The sequence below is a fragment of the Lotus japonicus genome, chromosome 6, assembly GCF_012489685.1.
Source record: "Lotus japonicus ecotype B-129 chromosome 6, LjGifu_v1.2".
In the NCBI taxonomy this organism is placed as follows: domain Eukaryota; kingdom Viridiplantae; phylum Streptophyta; class Magnoliopsida; order Fabales; family Fabaceae; genus Lotus; species Lotus japonicus.
In genome coordinates this window covers 45,012,864-45,033,394 of record NC_080046.1, presented here as the reverse complement: position 1 = coordinate 45,033,394, position 20,531 = coordinate 45,012,864, and the positions used below count along the sequence as shown (strand labels likewise).

The 20,531-nt window shown below is 36.4% G+C and overlaps 3 protein-coding genes and 2 non-coding genes across 5 annotated transcripts; 3 read left to right on the top strand and 2 right to left on the bottom strand.

Annotated features, from left to right (window-relative positions):
* The first annotated feature begins 2,556 nt into the window (after nt 1-2,556).
* On the top strand, nt 2,557-4,026 carry LOC130726147 (fatty acid desaturase 4, chloroplastic-like). Its single transcript, XM_057577377.1, has one exon. It carries the CDS (start codon nt 2,778-2,780, stop codon nt 3,723-3,725), a length of 948 nt encoding a protein of 315 aa, XP_057433360.1. The 5' UTR covers nt 2,557-2,777; the 3' UTR covers nt 3,726-4,026.
* A 1,811-nt stretch (nt 4,027-5,837) lies between these two features.
* TRNAM-CAU (transfer RNA methionine (anticodon CAU)) lies at nt 5,838-5,909 on the top strand. Its single transcript has one exon. It is a non-coding gene; the product is annotated as a tRNA-Met (tRNA).
* Nucleotides 5,910-7,431: 1,522 nt separating this feature from the next.
* TRNAM-CAU (transfer RNA methionine (anticodon CAU)) lies at nt 7,432-7,503 on the top strand. Its single transcript has one exon. It is a non-coding gene; the product is annotated as a tRNA-Met (tRNA).
* A 533-nt stretch (nt 7,504-8,036) lies between these two features.
* On the bottom strand, nt 8,037-12,077 carry LOC130726057 (probable folate-biopterin transporter 4). Its single transcript, XM_057577276.1, has 7 exons — nt 11,809-12,077; nt 11,445-11,572; nt 10,752-10,973; nt 9,438-9,890; nt 9,115-9,312; nt 8,886-9,023; nt 8,037-8,506 (listed from the first exon to the last, which is right to left on the bottom strand). The coding sequence occupies exons 1-7, from the start codon at nt 11,887-11,889 to the stop codon at nt 8,245-8,247; spliced, it is 1,482 nt and encodes a 493-aa protein (XP_057433259.1). The 5' UTR covers nt 11,890-12,077; the 3' UTR covers nt 8,037-8,244.
* A 1,187-nt stretch (nt 12,078-13,264) lies between these two features.
* LOC130722509 (tryptophan synthase beta chain 1) lies at nt 13,265-16,791 on the bottom strand. Its single transcript, XM_057573252.1, has 6 exons — nt 16,686-16,791; nt 16,403-16,603; nt 15,904-16,260; nt 14,991-15,433; nt 14,803-14,897; nt 13,265-13,751 (listed from the first exon to the last, which is right to left on the bottom strand). The coding sequence occupies exons 2-6, from the start codon at nt 16,583-16,585 to the stop codon at nt 13,576-13,578; spliced, it is 1,254 nt and encodes a 417-aa protein (XP_057429235.1). The 5' UTR covers nt 16,586-16,603; nt 16,686-16,791; the 3' UTR covers nt 13,265-13,575.
* Between the last annotated feature and the right edge of the window lie 3,740 nt (nt 16,792-20,531).

Below are 20,531 nucleotides of genomic sequence, written 5' to 3'. Positions count from 1 at the left end.
TCCATCGTTCAAAAAAAAGAAATTACTTATCCATGTTATGTTTTTTTTTTTTTGATAAGCCACTTATCCATGTTATGTAATTCGTCTCTCTGACAAAAAGGACCTTGATAGATTGATAAATACAACAAGATTTTTACTAATATTAAAAGTTAAGAAATTTAGATCATCAAACTTTTCCAATGATATAACTCTAATTTGTGATCAGTTATAAGAACATTTAACTGACATGAATGCAGAGAGCATAACATCACACAACTGTTTTTAAGAGTATTTTTTTAGCTGCATCATCTTTCTTTATGTGAAATGTATAAATAAATATAATTAGTTTTTTATACACTTCATTTTCACATATTTTTATTTCTCTCTCTCTTCTTATCATTTATCATATCTTATATTTTCTCTCTCTTACTTTTTATTTTCTTCTTATCCCTCTCCTCCTCCTCCACCTCTTTCCACCTCATTTTGAGGTGTGAACAAATAATTATTCCATTCATTGTTTACTATTATGCAAATAGCATATTTTTATGGGATTATATTGAGATGATATGTTTCCAAATGGTTCTAACATTTCCTATCTCAATTAATGACATTAGGCTATGGATATGATATGTATAAGTTATAACTTTATACTAGATATTATACCCGTGCAACGCACGGGTTTACTTACAATATTTTTTAACATTTTTTAAAAATTATTATAGTTCAACTAAATAAATAATTTTTTTTATTATAAATATAAAAAAATTGAGTTAAGACATTTCAATAAATATTATTATAGTTATTTTTGTACAAATAATTAATATTGTTTAAATTTAATTATTAGAATAGAAATAATTTTAACAATTAGAATTTTTATTTATTTAATAATATGAAAAATTATTAAATTTATTTAAAATATTTAAATTACGTAAAAATGTTAAGTAATAAGTGTTGATATCATTTTTTATATATTTTACCTGGAAAGTCATTTACGTACTATGACATTTCAAGACCAAGAAGAATAAATTAATTTTAACTTTTTGAATTATAATAAGTGATAACTTAAAATAGCCTTTTCACAAAAAATTTCTTAAAATACTATCTCATGAATTTAGTTTTTTTCAACTTATTTAGTTTGCGAATGTTTTCTCACATCTGATAGTCATGAGACTAATCTCTTGAGGCTCTACGATCACGTTAAGTAGATAGGTCAAACCTCTCACAACAAACATTTATTCAACTTTAGCTGTTATTATTTTTCTCTATTATGCTTCCTCGAGTAATTAAATACATTTTAGCGGCATTTTTCAATTTCAAAATATTTGATCCATATTATTTGTTATTAAATAATTTTAATTTTTAATATTTGTCAAATGCAAAACTTAAGATAATTTAAGCGTTTTTTGAAGTAAATTTTAAGTTGATGAATGATGTTAATTAAGTAAGTGGTTGAATATTTTTTGACAATACAATTTTTTTTTCTGTTTTTAATTATTTTTTAATATGTTATTACATGAGAGTTTTATGGTTTAATGTATTCAATGTAAAACTCAAGTCTCATTTACTGATAAATAGTTTTTTTTAATTTTAAAACTTTTTTATCTAAATTTTTGTTAATAAATATTATTTTTATTGAATTTAGTTTTTAATATTTGTGAAATACAATACATTAGAGGTTGAAATATGTCATGCTTTTTTTGGTATTTGGTTTGGTTCTGACCCATCATGAGAGGGCTTGTTCTCATGTTTTTTTTATCATTCAATAATATATTTTGTTTACGAAAAAAAAATATTTGTGAAATACAAAGTTCAAGTAAATTTTAAGTTTATGAATGTTTTTATTTAATGTAAATAGTTTAATAGTTTTTGACAATATAATTTTTTTCAATTTTAATATAATTATTGTTTAATATATTTATTACATTTTTTTTATGCTTTTAATATGCAACACTTGAGTTTTGCTTATGTATTTAATGCAAAAACTCAAGTGTGCTTTACATATATATATAGATGAGTGATTTTTAATTAATATGACATAATCTCATTTGTGACATATGAAATAAAACATCATTTGAGTACAAAAAAATTTCATTCGTTTTTTGTACAACACCACTTCTCTCAGCATGATTTATGAATTCAAGACCTCTGTTCAAGCTAAAACAATTTTTCACCCGATGATCTACATGTGTGGTATCAACTAGACTTTAACTACGAACAATATTTTGTGAATTGAAATTAAGCCTTTTAAAGATGTTTTTCCATTAATTATTGGTTTGTTGATCGCTCCTTCTATACAACTGGTAATTCGTGGAAGAAACACAACCTTACATGCTACCATAATGTCACGAAAACATGGGTGAGTGGTCACAAAGTACTAGAAAGTCTTCACTCTTTTTATTTCCATTCGTTGCTTGCTACTTGTAACTCAGCCACGCCATCCAATCCAATAAAACATGCTCATGGGACCACAAAAAATTGCAATTGTTTTTGTCCAAGTAAAACAATAATCAAGATTGCTCTTGTAACACTTTCTCTCATAAGAAACGTAAAGGAGTATGTGATACAAATTCAATGTAAATCTCCAACATCCTTTGAGAACTCCATAACACCACGCATCCTCCTTGCCCACCACAACATAACTTCTCTTACTTCCACAAACTCAGCATTTCTTCCCAGTTAATTATGCAACTACTATTCAAGTAGCTCTCCAATTTTGCAATTCATTTTTCTCTCTCTCTCTCTCTAGCTCTTATATACACAAATACAAGCATTTGATTAATTCCTCTTCAACTTCTCCAATGTCTTCCTTAGCCCAACACAAGCATCTACCAAGCTTGCACCACCAAGTTTGCAAAAGGCAACTACTCCTCCACCCAGTTCGCGTTTATTGCTCAAGTTCCAATTCCACCACCACCACTGCCGCCGCCACCACCAACCCCAAGCCCAATGGTAACCAATTGGTCATCGAGCCCAGGCCTGCGCCATCCCGACCGACAGTGGTTACCGCCGCTACCCGCCCCATGGACAATAATGACCCAAGTTTGCAATCAACATGGTCTCATAGGGCATGGGTAACAGCTGGGTGCACAACCTTGCTCATTTCTTTGGGAGAGTCAATAAAGGGTTCAATTGGTTTGCACATGTGGGCTGAGCCCATTTTGGCAGGATGCGCCGGTTACATCTTAGCAGATCTTGGGTCAGGGGTGTACCATTGGGCCATTGATAATTATGGAGATGGCACAACCCCATTGTTTGGAGCCCAAATTGAAGCTTTCCAAGGGCACCACAAGTTTCCATGGACTATTACAAGGCGCCAATTTGCAAACAACTTGCACGCACTCGCACGTGTGGTGACATTCACAGTGCTTCCTATAGCCATTCTTTGCCATGACCCAGTTGTTCAAGGTTTTGTTGCGTTGTTTGCCGGTTGCATCATGTTTAGCCAACAATTTCACGCGTGGGCACACGGCACCAAGAGCCGGCTTCCACCACTCGTGGTGGCGCTGCAAGAGGCCGGGGTGCTGGTGTCGCGGTCGCAGCACGCGGCGCACCACCGGCCACCTTATGACAACAATTACTGCATAGTGAGTGGGGTGTGGAATGAGTTCTTGGATAAGAATAGAGTTCTTGAGGCCTTGGAGATGATGTTGTATTTTCAACTTGGGCTTAGACCCAGGTCGTGGAGTGAGCCTGCCTCTGAGTGGATGGAGGAGGTTGAGATCACTACTCAAATTGAAGCCCAATAAGTAACTACTCATTCATTATCATCTCTTTTTTTTTTCCCTTTGCTTTTTAAAAGGTTAATTGATCGCACAGTGGTGCAATTAATTTATGGCTGCTATCTATGTTTTTATCAATGTGATGTGATTCCTGAAAATATATAGATTGAAGGTTGAAATAATAGATCATTATGGACTCAAGCTAAGCTAAGCTACATTTGCTGTGTGAATTTTTTTTCATCTATTGTTGAAGCAACTAAGCAACTTCAACTGCTGTGAACTTAAATATAAATTTGAAGCCATATATGCATTTGTTAGTGATTTACTAGATACGGATAATATAACAGAATAGACTCATTCAATGCTTTAAGATTTTAGATGAAAATGTCATAATTTCCTATGATACATAGCCAAATTTGAGAAGCAGTCCAAAGTTGTTCAGACACTAACTTTCCCTTTTAATCTGATATTATTGTTGAGCTTCATTTTAGTGACAATCAGTTTGGTCATTATACCACTCATGATCTTAGCATCAATGTTCCCATCCCAAATCCCAAATGTTTGTAAGGTGTGCAATTATACATCAGCTAAAGGAAATCGAGAATTCAATATTTTAGTGAAGAAAGAGATATCGCTGCTTAGATATGGTCATTCACAGAGCATGATTAGTTAACAGGAAAGAGTCAAAGTCCAAGGCAGGGTGTTAAAGTTGTAGAACATAGTACATTAAACAATGAATTGATGGATAAGAGAAGCCATTTTCAGATTGCCTTGTGGCGAGGTTTTAAATTAACCCAACTTGTAAAAAACCATTTGAGTATCTAATGAAAACAAACAATTTGTAATATTTTATTTTTTAGCAAATTTGAATAAGATTAAGGATCGTTTTATCTCCTTTTCTACTCCTTCACAACCTCATTCTCAGCTGCTATAAAAGCAATATCATTAGGATTATGATCCTCTTAAGTGACTTGATAATGTGAAGTGAAATATCATGTTAACTATTTTTTCATAAAGATGAGGGATCTATTGACTCCATGAGTAAATTAAAAAAGTGACTCCACATCCTGACCTTTGATTTTATGGCTACAATTTATGAGAATCCAAGTTAAGGTGAATTTGGGTATGTTTGCTCGGCCCAAAAGGCTATCAGACCTAATATGAACAATGACAACTCAAATGATCCACAGTTAAATAGACTCCAAAATAGTCTGTTGAGACAACCAAAAGCAAATTTTATCTCGTCCAACTCATAGCCGAACAAACTCAATCGACAACAAGATTGCTCACAGGCAATAACGCCTTGGGTACAACTATTCGCACGTCTAAAAATATATGTTTGATCGTTCATTTTCATAAGCATTACTTGCTTTACTATCTCATTGTACTTTTATGACTTTAAATTTTTCTCTTCTTGCTCTCTCATTGAGTTGGACGTCGTAGTTTCTTTGTAGACACCTCCTACACCATGCTATCACAACACCACTGTGCTAGAAGATCCACTCAAGACCGTTCACCACCGCACAGAATCAAATGCACCATCTTGCTCAAATTTTCGAAGAACAAGATCCTTTGCATTTGAATGTTTTTTTCATCCCTATGTAAAGTAATTCTACATTCTTTTAACTACTTGTCAAAATATATTTAATAATAATAATCATAAAATTATCTTAACCCTTAAAGAAAAATATAGGATTAAGATTTTTTAGGAGAGATGCTCTATTAGAGAGGATCTTTATTCAATTAAGGCATCTGTTGATAGCTATAAACCTAGATATATAATAGAAGTCTAGCAAATAGTTGAGTTTTGATTCATTCACATCTAATTCTCTCTTCTATCTCATTTTCACTAACTTTATCTCTTCTTTTTTTCTTATCATATCGCTCATTTCTCTCTTCTCTCCTATCTTTCATGCCCTTTGATTTTGTGAAATCCTTTGTTACCATTTTTTCTTTGTCTAGAGCCTCGCTACAATTTTTGTTTAATCTTTTTGCCCTTTAGGCTCTCTGGATTGAGTTTCTTTTGTTCAAATTCAAGGGCTAGGCATCACAGTAGTCAGTTATTTGGGCTTTGGGCTGACAGCCACAGTCAAATTTTATATTAGTTCAAATAGAATGTTTTGGACTTCACTCTCAACAATCAGAGTGGCGCAGCGGAAGCGTGGTGGGCCCATAACCCACAGGTCCCTGGATCGAAACCAGGCTCTGATATAAAAGAGTGGCTTCTGCTATTATTTTTTCACCACAATTTAATTTATTCAACATAACAATAATTTCTTCTTGGGCTTTTTTTTTGAAAGGTTCTTGGGCTTAATTTCTTCTTGGATTTACATGACATGAAGAATGACTTCTCTCCCTAATTTTCAACAATTGTGTTGCGTTCTTTTTTTTTTTTTTATTTTGGGTAAGAATGAGTCCAAAATCAAGGAAATTAAGTAAATCAACATAGCCATGGAGAAAGAAGCTCGCCTATATAAAATCTTGATCAATTAAAGCAATGACACACAGATAAGTGGTGTTAGTGTGAATTGATTCAAGTAAAATGATTACAGTACCCAGGGAGAGCATGGTAAGGAAGGAAGTGCAATGATATATGTTGTAAATTTAAAACTAGTTAGTGGTAAATTTGTCAAATCTGAATGAAATTTGTGAAATTCACGTCAAATATAAAAATATAATAGAGTTATTTATATATGTAGCAATGTGTATTTCTATATTCATAATCATCTCGGGCAATTATCTTATTTAAATGAAATAAAAGTTGCAACAAAAAAAATGAAGAGATGACATGATGAACTGAAAATAAACAATAATGATATATACACACCTCATTTTCTAAACACTTCATTTCCACCTATTTTTATTTATACCTCTCTCCTCTTATCATCTATCACAACTCATACTTTATCTCTCTTATTTTTTCTTTTCTTCCTATCTCTCTCTTCCTTCCATCTCTTTCCACCCCAAAGAGAGGTGTGAAAGAAATATTATTGGAAAACAAAATAGTAGTATTCCAAACAAATTGTTCTACCCATCTAAAATTGCAACTTAATTAGCACCACCTTGGCGGAATCCAAGTGGTATTAAGTTGTTCTCTCGTACAATGAAAATCTACCACTTCAGAGTTTTCAAATGTGTGGTACTTTTTTGTTTCTAATGAATAAAATACCATGTTTTGACCATAAAATCTAGGAAAATATATTTTTTTTTTCATTTCAGGAATGTCGGCCACAGTAGAAAACGATTGATTACCAACAAAAAGCATATGATCTTCAAGACTTTCCACTTGCACCCATGTCATTTTAGACTCATTCAATTAGAGAGGATCTTTATTCAATTAAGGCATCCGTTGATAGCTATAAACCTAGATATATAATAGAAGTCTAGCAAATAGTTGAGTTTTGATTCATTAACATCTAATTCTCTCTTTTATCTCATTTTCACGAACTTTATCTTCTTCTTGTTTTCTTATCATATCTCTCATTTCTCTCTTCTCTCCTATCTTTCATGCCCTCTGATTTTGTGAAATCCTTTGTTACCATTTTTTTTTGTCTAGAGCCTCGCTACAATTTTAGTTTAATCGTTTTGCCCTTTGGGGTTTCTGGATTGAGTTTCTTTTGTTCAAATTCAAGGGCTAGGCATCACAGTAGTCAGTTATTTGGGCTTTCGGCTGACAGCCACAGTCAAATTATATATTAGTTCAAATAAAATGTTTTGGACTTCACTCTCAACAATCAGAGTGGCGCAGCGGAAGCGTGGTGGGCCCATAACCCACAGGTCCCTGGATCGAAACCAGGCTCTGATAAAAAAGAGTGGCTTCCGAATTATTTTTTTGCCACATTCTCACCATCTCATTTCTCAGTTCTATAACTTATTAGTGGTCTATTACCATGTCTCTAACTTATAATTGGTTCCCATTGCACAATAAACATAAACGATTTCAAATGCTTAGCTACCATTTCATAGGTTAGGTCCTATAAATATCAAGCTTAACTTATTTTTCTTCTTCCTTTAAAGTTGAGTTTCTATCCAGAACTTTAACTTCATTTTCTTTTAACCTTCCAATCATTGATTATAATCAGTTTGGCTTCGTTGCCCATGTTATTAAGGGGGGAAAATGAAGAATTAAGAACACAGGTTATTGAATTGAAAAGGTATGACAGAGAGAGCTTAGTGGTGACACTATAATAATCCTAGAATGTTTACCAGCACGAATATCTTAACAAGTAAGAAGTTTAATTTCATAAATTGCATTCAGATGCGCAACGGCGTTTTGATAAATGATTAACCAAATCTAAATTCACTTAGAAGTTAAAACCAATTTTGAAGATAATGATGTGTAAAAAGTGACTTGCTGACCAAAATTGTTGCTACAAGAGTATATACAATCAGTATAATAATTTTGTGATTATCAAAAGAGAATTGTATAAACCAGATTTATATAATCCTCATTTCCCGTTTACAAGTGTAAAATACCAGCTGTGATGGACCTAGAAAAAACTAATGTAACTGAAGTCAATCTCAATTGTAGTCATTAACTCGTAACCTATGCTGCTACACCTGTAGCTTCTTTTGGTATCAGAAACAGAAAAGCAACTGGAATGCAATAGCACAAGGTTTGAATGGTGATGCCCAATAGAAGATTGTCAAATGATCCTGAATCAATGTTCAATATAGAAGCCAAGCCAGCACCCACAAAAGACCCCACTGTTGACCCCAAATTGTTTATTGACATGAAAAGGGCAAATAAAGTCCCTTCAATCCCAGGAGGACATAGTTGTCCAGATAAGATCAGGAAAGGCATAAACCTGCAGTTTTTCCCAAAATACAAAATAATAATCAGCTAAAGAATAGGAACTTAGGATGTAAATATAAAAAGTGGTTCAAATCATTGTGTTTCCAGAAACAAAAGCTCAAAAGCACAAATGTAGGTGCCAATGGCACACCAAAATTTAATGGAATGCAAAAGATTACTATGTAATGAAAATGAAGTACATGCCATCAATATCAAATGTTTTTCATCTCTATTTTGAGATGAAGATGGCACGGAAATTCGATAAAGTAACAAACTTTACTTGAAAACATTTATGTTTTTCTTGGAAATGTTTTCACCTATCTTGCCATGCACATCTTTAATTAAAAATACTTAGTAAATAACAGAAACTGAAGAGAGAAGTAATGACAAACTTGAATTGATTGACTCCAAAAGCAAGAGCCGAGCTAAAGAGCACCATAACCCTGTCAGATACTCCAAAGGCAATATTTTTCCTAGACACTACAGCCATCTGCAGAAGATTCAAGAAGACCAACCCAATATGGGCACACCTGAAATCATGATGAGAACATATCAGTAAATTGAACATGCACAAGTTAACCATACACAGACACTAATGAAAAATATTCTTTAATTGCTTACATGAGAATTTTTCTTAGGGTCATATACTTCAGGTGGCGATTATAAATAAAGGTGCCCAGCATAAGTCCTGACCACCCAACAACCCGGGCAGTCCCGAGAAAAGACGCTTCCAGCTTCAGAACCTCGGTTTCATAGTAGAAAATGACTGTTGAAAGATCGGGAAGAGTAATGTGGGCAAGGAAAAACCAAGTCATAGGTCTGCCATCCCAAAGAAAGATTGTTAATAACAGTTTATAGCATATGAGCGCATTAAGTGAATAAGCTACACTCTGTCATTGAAAATATACACAGAATAGAAAATCTTTAAAGACTACTTTAGTTACCTCCAAATCGTTGGCTGTTTAAACGCACGGCACAAATCATAAATTGCATCTTTCAAAGAATGGAACCACTTTAATGCCATGGAATCTCCTTTCTCAAATTTTTTGGGTTTGCTGGTATTTACTGCTTTATTTTTCTTGTTCTTTTTGCCGTTCTTTCTTCTTCTTGTACTCTTGTGGGACTTTTTGGTTAAAGGACTATCTTCATCTGGGATACTACTACTATCATTCGTATGTGAATCAATAGAATCCTCTGGTAAAACTTTGCTATTTACAGAGCTCTCCTCCACAAACCAGCATGATAACAACTGCATGCAAGGCAGCACAGAAAATAGAAGAAAAATAGCATCCATCCGTAAATTGGATAATGCAAACCCCCCTGACAAACTCCCACATATCCCTCCCAAAGCCATTGCAGACCAAGATATTGATTGGAGGTCGCCTGCATATGAAGCCCTGACCAACAAAAGGCAGTACTTAATCCGAGAGTATAAGAAAAAGCATTCTGCAAAAGATAGCATGAACTACATACAGGGTCCAGGGTCTGAGACAAATGTTAGACACCAATGCAACATATAGCCATTAGCTAATGCCAAGAAAGATATCCATCATAGAAGATTCAGTAAGGTTAATTTTATCCAGGCCAAACCTTATATGTGGATATAATAGCTGAAATAAGTCTAAGTTACAAGGGTTATCAACAAAAGTTGAAAAGTTAACCCATCCAGTTTTCGTCTTGAAAACTACCTTCATTAGTCCATTCTATTGAGAGATTGAAAGTCCGTTATTACAAAAAGAACAAATTGAATTGAACTTATTCATCTAGTGAGAAGGGTGGCATGTAAGAATCACATTAAAACAAAATATTATCTTACGAAGTCTTGTAAATTCGAGCCAGAACAAGGTGCATGGAATTAGTAAATGAGTCTCACAAAATGTTAAACTTGGAAAACGCAAAAATAACAGAACAAACTTTTATTGTTATTTACGAGTCATGCTACTCTCTCTCAACTCCATTTCCCATCCTTTCTTAAAATTTCTTACCTTCTCTTTTTCAACTATCAAGCACTAACATGTATGCCACTGGATCCCATTATTTGAATTCAACTTTTACTTTTGTTGTGAAGATAGAGCAAATGTACAAAAGCTCATAAACTGCAACTACAATTGCAACGTTTAGTGTTTCTGCATTTTTCTTCAGATTTTCTTAATTATTATTCCAATATAAGATCCCAAACTTTTGCATTATTAAAAATATCTATATGCAGGGTTTTGTCAGCAGAATATGAATATAAGGAACTGAAGATGCAAACTTACTTGTCATCTCTTACTGCCTCCGCTATCATTGCGTCAACAACAACATCTGCCATGGCCGAGCCCAAGTTTTGCACAGTCAAAAATACCATTAGGTGCCCTGTTGAATCCCTCAATGTTGAATTTAAGCCTAAAATCAACCATGGCACAAGGGAGAGCACAGTTGCAATCACTAAGTAGGGAACCCGTTTTCTTCCTTTGATTGGGATACAATCAGAAATTATTCTGCTCATCAATAATCAAATCAGATTGCAATGAAGTAGTGTGAAATTGTAGTAAACAGACAGATACAAATATACACAAAACCCACAAAAATGCTGAAGCTTCCAATTGTTAACACAGTTCAGTAGGTTCGGAAGATATTCATAAGCATTACTAAAATTTATGTTTATGCAGCTTAGAAACATAAGCATTGAACATAATAGAATCATAATATGTTATATATTCTCGGTAGGTGTCAAGAAAACTAACAACAGACCATAGAATCATTGCCACTCTCATGTTTTAAACTAATAAACAAAATCATAGACCATAATCACAATAAAAAAATTATTCATATTCATATAGTTTGCAAATCTACAATCACATATCTACATTAAGATATGTTAGTTTTATATGCATGTATGGAAGTGTTTATATGTGTGGACACTCAATTGCAAAAAGAATAAAAAATCAATTCAATTCAATTATCCATACCCATATAATGGTTTGATGCTCCATGGAAAAAATGCTACTGAAATCACAAATTGGGAAGCTGAAGGTGACAACTTAAGATTATCCTTAAGCTGGTAGGAAATTGATGTCCAGACAAAGGACCTAAAACCCTGCATTAACAGAGTAATTGAGTCAATGAAGGCATAACCATGATTATCAATTCAGCATGCCACAAAAACAATCTAATAACAGCTGAAAAATACATAAAACATTTATGTATAAAAAAGGACCATGAATTGATCAACAACATTCAACACCTAATTTGACAAAACCAATAAGAAACTATCAGATCTCGAAGGAAAACAAAAACCCACATGAAAATGAAGAAAATGTGAAGAATTGAAACCTGGGTGAAGTAAACCAAGCAAATCAGCCAAAGAAATGAAGCCCCAAATGCAGCGTTCAATCGCTTCGTCCATTCGATCATTGTCGATAAAACAAAACAAAACAAAAACACAGAGATTTCAAAACCCTTCTGTTTCTATTACTCTCTGTCTGTCACTTTGTTCTGACTATGAAGTTGCTGATTCCATTGTTGGTTTTGGAGAAGGAGTATGGTCACAACAGAGAACAGTTTCGAGTTTCCCTCCCAACGGTTTCGACAATGTGGAAGTTATTAGATTTTTGACGGTTTTGTCCCTGTCAGCTTCGTTATCTAATGTCACTAAGCGGTAGTTATTTTCGTCATTTAATCAGTGTAGCTGACACGTCCATGAACCAATAAGATCTCGCCACGTAAGCTACTCGACCCCACTTTTCAATTGTTGTGAGTGACATTTTGACTTTTCTAAAAAGGATGACTTTGACTTGAAAGGTGGTTTTCAGTCCTTACATTTTCATTTATTTAGTTGAGTCACTATTTTGCAAAGGTGGTTTTAATCACTATCGTGACTATCCAAAAAGAAATCCCTGTCATGACTCGTTACAAAAAAAATGATGTGACTAAAAAAGTTTCACGTCAGCGTTTGACACCTCATCTATGTACCTACGTGGCCTCCTACATGGCGTTTTTAATTTAACTGACATTAAGTAAGGAGTAAAGTCAAATGATCTATAAGATTGGAAATATAGGGCCCCTCCATTTTTCATTCTTCTACTTCCCCATCTTCTTCACCTACTTCGACGAAGAACTTGCCCCTACAACCAACCACCCATAACCTCCATCCACCACACCTTAAATCCAAACCATCATCCTCTAAAGTCTAAATATAGAGGCCCAAACTCATACTAAGAAAAGCCTAAGATGATAGTCATCGGATCTACTCCTCTTTCCACTGTGAAAAAGTTCGACGGGGTTCCCTCCACTGAGCTCAATCCCACAATCATTGAGCTCATCCCCTGAACCAAACCTCTAATCCACCACGACGAACAAACCCTTTCATTGTCGTTCCCATTTCACTTCACAGCAACCCGAACTCCCACATTGGACTGGCAAGGGCGCCACACCCTAAAGTTGGCGTCGAACCCGACGTAAGCTTATTGAGTGCTACCAACACACTCTTTTAAGAACATACTCCAAAATACTCTTTGAGATTGGCTTATTTTTTAAAAAGTCAATATATTTCTCACTTCTTAAAAAATAAGATGATTTTTCAAAAAATAAAGCAATCAAAATGTGTTGGAATGTCTCCAAAAAGAGTGTGTTGCTAACATTTCTCTTTTACTCAAATAAATATAAAAATGAATAGGTAGTTGCAGATCCCAATGATTCTTTACAGAGTCGAAAGACTAGTAATTCTTCTAGTTTTCTTTGTTTTGATACTTCAAAGTATAATTAACAGAATGGACCATAACAAAAATGAAGAGCACAAAGGTATACAATACTTTATTCTGGCAAAACTGTACCTATTGTTCATCTACAATACACAATTTGACTGCATTACTGGAAAGCAGTTTTCTTCTTTTTTGTAACAAATAAAACAAAAAGACAATGGCCTTTAATAATTCCTCATAACATTTTTCAAATTCCATGCAAAAAATTGGCTACACAAAGTGAACCATTCCCAAGCCAATTCTTTCATAAGTGATCCACCTTAAACTCAGGAATTTCATAGCAATCTCAATCATGGCATAACACTGGTGGTAGCAGTGTTGTAGAACACAACCCCAAATTTCAAACATTGAAGTACTTGGAAGCAGTTTGAACATCCTTATCCCCTCTGCCACTGCAGTTAACCACAACCTTAGTTCCATTCGGAAGGGTAGGACAGAGCTTCTCTAAATAAGCCAAAGCATGAGATGTCTCCAAAGCTGGAATTATGCCTTCCAGCTGGGACAGTCTTTTAAAAGCTGCAGATACAAAAGCACTTGAATATGAGATAAAGATACATGATACAGCATATAAAAAGCAACTTCAACTTCTAACCTTAGAACAAAGAAAGAATATATGTCACTGACAGTTTCTTTACTTGATAAATGGAATGCTGCCTATGACAATTATTGAGATATTGTTATTTTTAAACTGCATGAAGTGACAAGGTCTTGTGTCATATAGTGGCCAACAAGGTAAAACTTGATCTCAAGATTTTTTTCCAGAAACCTTAGTCTTATTTTCGAACAGATGACTACAATAAGGTATTAAGGTGTTCATACTTAAAATTTTAGTCACTCAAAAGTTCTGAAACAATAAATTAATGTCAAGGTAAAAATGAGCTAATAATATCATAGCAAGATATCTTCTCAAATTGCAGCAGTATTGTAAATGGGTCAAAATGCTAAATATATAGCAAATGAAGCAAGAAAGGAAACAACAGATTAACCACTTATTTGGTGTTGTGGTTAGGAACACCATAACCACGTTGAGGGAGAAGCTACAAAATGTATCTTTTGGGGTTGCCATGAACAACAAATTAACTACTTATTTGGTGTTGTGGTTAGGAACTCCATAACCACGTTGACGGAGAAGCTCCAAAATGTATCTTTTGGGGATGCCATGCTTTGGATTGAGTGTTGACAGTCAATTCTAACTTTAAGAGCAAAACAAAATGGACATTGAACATGGAATTCTGATTCATAACCACAACTACCACCAACATGTACTACCATCTATAATTAAGGTGGAAAATAGTTGCATCCTGTATAAGTAGTCAGTACCACTAGTTATAAAAAAAAATTCTCCGACTTCAAGCCACTTCATTATTATAGTTCTTGCTTCTCTCCATTTCACATGTTTCAGTTACATCCTTAATGTAGTTAGGGATTTACGGAGGGAATGTCAAGTGACACAAGAACAAAGAAAAGCATAAATAATTAAACAACCAATGAAAACTAAAATTCAATCCATTTCTAACAAAGATATCATTATACATTTGGCAAAGCAATAGAGATAAAGCAGTACTACCTTCTAGTGCTTCTTCATCAGTAACACTGTAGTATTCAGCCCGCCCTACATCTTTCAAGAAGCTATGCTCTGGTCCAACCCCAGGGTAGTCCAACCTGCACCATGAAAACAAGAAATGAAAACTGGAACGGACATAATCTGGATAGACACAAGAAAAAGGGTAACCAAATATCAATCAGAAGAATTACCCTGCACTAATAGAGTGAGGCTCAATTATTTGCCCATCATCATCTTGCAAAAGATAGCTCATTGCTCCATGCAAAACTCCGATCTCTCCTTTTGTTAATGTAGCGGCATGCTTACCGCTTTCTAGGCCCAACCCAGCAGCCTCCACTCCAATCAGCCTAACATCTTTGTCATCGATAAATTCATGGAAAAGTCCCATCGCATTCGAACCACCACCAACACATGCTACCAGAATATCTGGCTTCCCTCCCCATTTCTCCAATGCTTGCTTTCTTGTTTCTTTGCCAATCACGGCTTGAAACTCTCTTACCATCATAGGATACGGATGTGGTCCCGCAACCGAACCCAAAATATAATGTGTTGTCTCCACATTAGTCACCCAATCCCTTATAGCTTCTGACGTAGCATCCTTCAGCGTAGCAGTCCCAGAATGTACTGCTCTCACCTAAATCACAAAATTACCTAATTATCAAGCCCAGCGAAAAAGGCATATTGATAAACTTGTCAGACAAAAACCACCAAGTCTTATCCCACTATGTAAGTTCAACTACATGAATCAAACAAAGCCATTGGCTCTACAAAAAAATTATTAAAATGGTCAAACAGATATTTTAAAGTCAACATCTAGCAATGGATACACCCTGCATTTCCAATAAGATGCCTTTTTCCCATGTCTTATTCCAATGTTAATACATTAAAGTTAGTCAAGAATACCAAGTTACCAACCGCTGATCCTTGAAAGCAATTAGGATTAGCCAATTAAACAACAATTCACATGAACAATTACTAGGAATAGGATTGACTAACAAATGAGCAATTTCTCATAAATCTTCATTCTCCCAAGATACTACTATACAGAATGTACCATCCTAATAAAACAAAACACCAACCACAAGTACAATAAGGGCAAGATACCTCAGCACCAAGTAGACGCATTCTGAAAACATTAAGGGACTGCCTTTCCATATCCTGAGCACCCATATAAACAACACATTCCAACCCGAACCGAGCACACACAGTGGCAGTAGCAACTCCATGCTGCCCAGCACCAGTCTCAGCAATAACCCTCTTCTTCCCCAACCTCTTGGCAAGCAAAGCCTGAGCAACAGCATTATTAATCTTATGAGCACCAGTGTGGTTGAGATCCTCCCTCTTCAGATACACATGAGGCCCTTCCCCATCACCACGCCTGTAGTGCTCAGTCAGTCTCTCAGCAAAGTAAAGTGGGCTCTCCCTACCCACATAGTCCCTCAGTATCCCACCAAGCTCTTTCTGCAAAATTTAGAAACTTTATTAGTCCCTGAAGATACCCATTTGAATTTTCTTCACAAAAACTGAAAATCCCAAGTGGGTTTTGGGATTCAAAGGTAACAAAAACAACAGAAAAAGGTGAAAATGGTGAAAAAAACAGAACCTGGAAGGCTTCATCATGAGCAAGGGAATGGAACGCTGCCTCTAGCTCAGTGATTGCATGCATGAGAGTTTCAGGGACATACTTGCCACCAAACCGACCATACCGGCCAAATGAATCGGGTCGGTGAGATAGGACAGAACTGCCATTGGTTTCTTCACTGTCTTGTTTGGTGCGGTCCTCCATTTGGAAGAAAGAACAGTGCTGAATGTGAATGCTTGATTGAGTTGAGAATGAATGGAGAAGAAAAGGGAAAAGTTGCAAAATTTGATGAATTCAAACTTACAAAGGGTTATGGTTGTTTGTGAAGGAGATGAGTTTTGCTGCTGGAGGAGGATCAAGAAGGTTTTTATTTTTTATTTTTTTAAATTAACTTTTCCTTTTATTTTCATGGGATGAGTTGTTAGTTGGTATAAGGCATTGTATTGGGGATATACTATAGACTAGGAACTTCTAGTCAACTATCCTCTTAGTTGACTAATAGTAGCTATTATAATAGTCTTTAGGTAAGACTATATATACTTGAATATACTCTTGTAATGTTCACCTTTTCATAACAGAATCAATCAGTTACAACAACCTCTCTCTCTCTACTCTCTCTCTCTTCTAACTCTCTCTCTCTCTTTTCTGCGTTTGGTTCATTCTCAACATGGTATCAAGAGCTAGCTTCGATCCATGGCCATGGCTGCCAGTGTTTCTACCACTGAGAACTCTCTCTCTAAGTCTCTTTCGCACAGTATAAGCATCAAGCTTGATGACAAAAATTTTCTCTCCTGGAAGCAGCAGATCGAAGGTGTGATTCGATCACACAAGCTTCAAAGATTTGTTGTAGATCCAGTGATTCCAGATCGCTTCCTTTCTGATGAAGATCGTGCATCTGATAGTGTTAATCCAGCGTACTCTGTCTGGGAACAACAAGATTCAGCGTTGTTCACATGGTTGCTGGCTTCGCTTTCGGAGTCGCTTCTTCTGATCGTGATCAATTGTAGACATTCGTATCAGGTTTGGGATGAGATTATCGATTTCCATGAATCGAAAGCACACGCGCAGTCAACGCAGCTTCGATCTGAGCTCAAATCCATCACCAAAGGTTCGTTATCCGCTTCTGAATATTTGCGTAAGATCAAGTCGATTATCAACACATTGATTTCGATTGGAGATCCGGTTTCGTTTCGCGATCATCTGGATTTCATCTTCGATGGTCTTCCAGAGGAGTTCAGTCCTCTTATGACACTTGTGTTCAATCGTGGAACTCCTTGCTCCATCAACGAAGTTGAATCGGTGATTATCAGTCATGAAGCGCGACTGGATCGAGTGAAGAAGAAGAATTCCAGTGATTCGTTGATCACTGCAAATGTCGCACAAGCTACTGTTGCTCATGTGCAATCCTCTGCAGATTCATATGGAACGCAACACTCAAATTCTGATCATTCCAATGGTGATTATCAAGGTGATTATCGCAATAGCAGCGGAGGACGCGGTGGTGGCCGTGGCGGTGGCCGGGGCGGTCGCCGTGGACGCAATGGAAAAGATTACTCAGTTCAGTGCCAGATTTGCTCAAAATTTGGTCATGATGCCTCTATCTGTTATCACAGACACACTTCTGGTACTGGCGCTTCTCAATTTGGGGGTTTTCCATCACAGTATGGATTTCCTGGAGCAATGCCTCATCAGTTTGGATTTCCTGGTTTTCCTGGTTTCTCTCCTATGTCAGGTTTTCCCTCTATGCCTGGTTTTGGTATTCCTGGCAGACCTACTGCACCTTCCTGGTATTCACAGCAATTTTCTCCTGGAGGATATGCTTCTTTCAATTCCCATCCACAACACAACTCTCAACCTGGCTGGAATTCACAAAGAGCATTAGCACCTGCTCCTTCACAACCCACACAAAGGCCACCACAATCCTATCTCACTGGTCCAATAGCCTCTTCTGATAACAGCTCACAGTTAGGACCAGCACCTCAGGGACTACTAGCAGGGTCAAATTCTCTTCATGGTGCAGGAAGTTGGTATCCTGATTCTGGTGCCACTCATCATATCACCAATGACTCAACACTGTTTTCAGATACCAATTCTGTTGCCAGCAGTGATCATGTCCTTATGGGCAATGGTCAAGGTGTGTCTATCAAATCCATTGGCACAGCTAAGCTAAATTCACCTATTCAACCTCACACTACTTTAACACTTAGAAAATTGCTTTTGGTTCCCTCAATTACAAAGAATCTTGTTAGTGTGAGCAAGTTTGCAAAAGATAATGGAGTCTTTTTTGAGTTCTGGCCAAATGATTGTTTTGTGAAATCTCAGGCCACTTTTGATTTGCTTGTTCAAGGAAAGCTTGGCAGTGATGGTCTCTACAGCTTTGAAGATTTTCAACCTGCACAAGCTCCCTCCACTACTGATAAGCCTACTGCTACTTCTGCAACTTCTTTAGTTTCTGTTTCTAGTTTACAATCCAATAAAGAGCAAGTGTCATCTACTAGTTCAGCACTTGCTCCTACTACTTCTTATGATCTATGGCATAATAGGTTTGGGCATCCTCATCATGAGGCCCTCAAGCATGCCCTACAACAATGTAGTATAAATATTCCTTCTAAGCATACCAATATTGTATGCACTGCTTGCTGCCTTGGTAAATCTCATAGGCTTCCTTCCCATACCTCTACCACAGTTTATACATCTCCTCTGCAACTTGTGTTTGTTGACCTATGGGGTCCAGCCTCTGTTCAATCTACTTGTGGTTATCACTACTTTCTCACCTGTGTTGATGCCTTTTCCAAGTATACATGGATCTATCCTCTCAAGGCAAAATCAGAGGCCTACACAATTTTTACACAGTTCAAGACTATGGTAGAATTGCAATACAATCACAAACTCAAAGCTGTTCAGAGTGATGGAGGAGGAGAATTCAGGCCTCTTTCCAAGTTCTTTGCTGATCATGGGATAGTCCATAGAGTGACTTGCCCTCACACACATCACCAAAATGGAAGTGTGGAGAGAAAGCACAGACAAGTGGTTGAAGTTGGCTTAACTTTACTTGCTCATGCCAAGCTTCCATTGAAGTACTGGGATCATGCCTTCTTGACTGCTACCTTCCTCATAAACAGGACTCCCTCTTCAGCTATAGGCAATCTCAGTCCATACCACAAGCTTTACAATCAACCCTTTGATTGTAAATTTCTGAAAGTCTTTGGATGTGCTTGCTATCCTTTCTTAAGACCATATACCAACATCAAATTAGCATTCAGATCTAAGGAGTGCCTCTTCCTGGGTTATTCTCCTAATCACAAAGGTTACAAGTGCTTGGACAGCACAGGGAGGATTTTCATCTCTAAAGATGTTGTATTCAATGAAGGAAAGTTTCCCTATTCAGAGTTGTTTTCCTCTCCCTCTGCTACGGTTCCTGTTCAGTCTCCTATACTGGCTCAGATTCCTTTGTTCTCAGCACCAGTTCAGCAGGCTACCTCTTCTCAACCTCCTCCTGGCTTTCAGCTTGCTAGTCCTGCCTCCAGTACTGCTGCCATCAATACTCAGCTGCCATCATCAGGTTCCTCATCCAGTGGACACTCTCCTTCCCCTCCACCAGAGGGACCTACTTCTGCAGTCACTTCTGTCCCAGAACCTACAGCACCAATAAACACTCATGCTATGACTACAAGAGCCAAATCTGGGATTGTGAAACCCAGACTGTTTCCAACACTTTTATTGGCTCAAGCAGAACCCAAAACTGCTAAACAAGCTTTGAAAGACCCCAAATGGATGCAAGCTATGCAACAAGAGTATGATGCTCTTCTTTCCAATCACACTTGGTCTCTAGTCCCACTTCCTCTTGGCAGAAAACCTATAGGCTGCAAATGGGTTTTCCGGATCAAGGAGAATGCTGATGGGTCAATTGATAGGTACAAGGCCCGATTAGTGGCCAAGGGGTTTCATCATAGACCTGGCATAGACTACACATAGACTTTCTCCCCAGTTGTTAAACCGACCACAATTAGAGTCATTCTCACTTTGGCTGTTACACATGGTTGGCATATACAACAGTTAGATGTCAACAATGCCTTCCTCAATGGTTTCTTGGAAGAGGAGGTGTACATGCAACAGCCCCCTGGTTTTGAAAATCAGGATAAATCCTTGG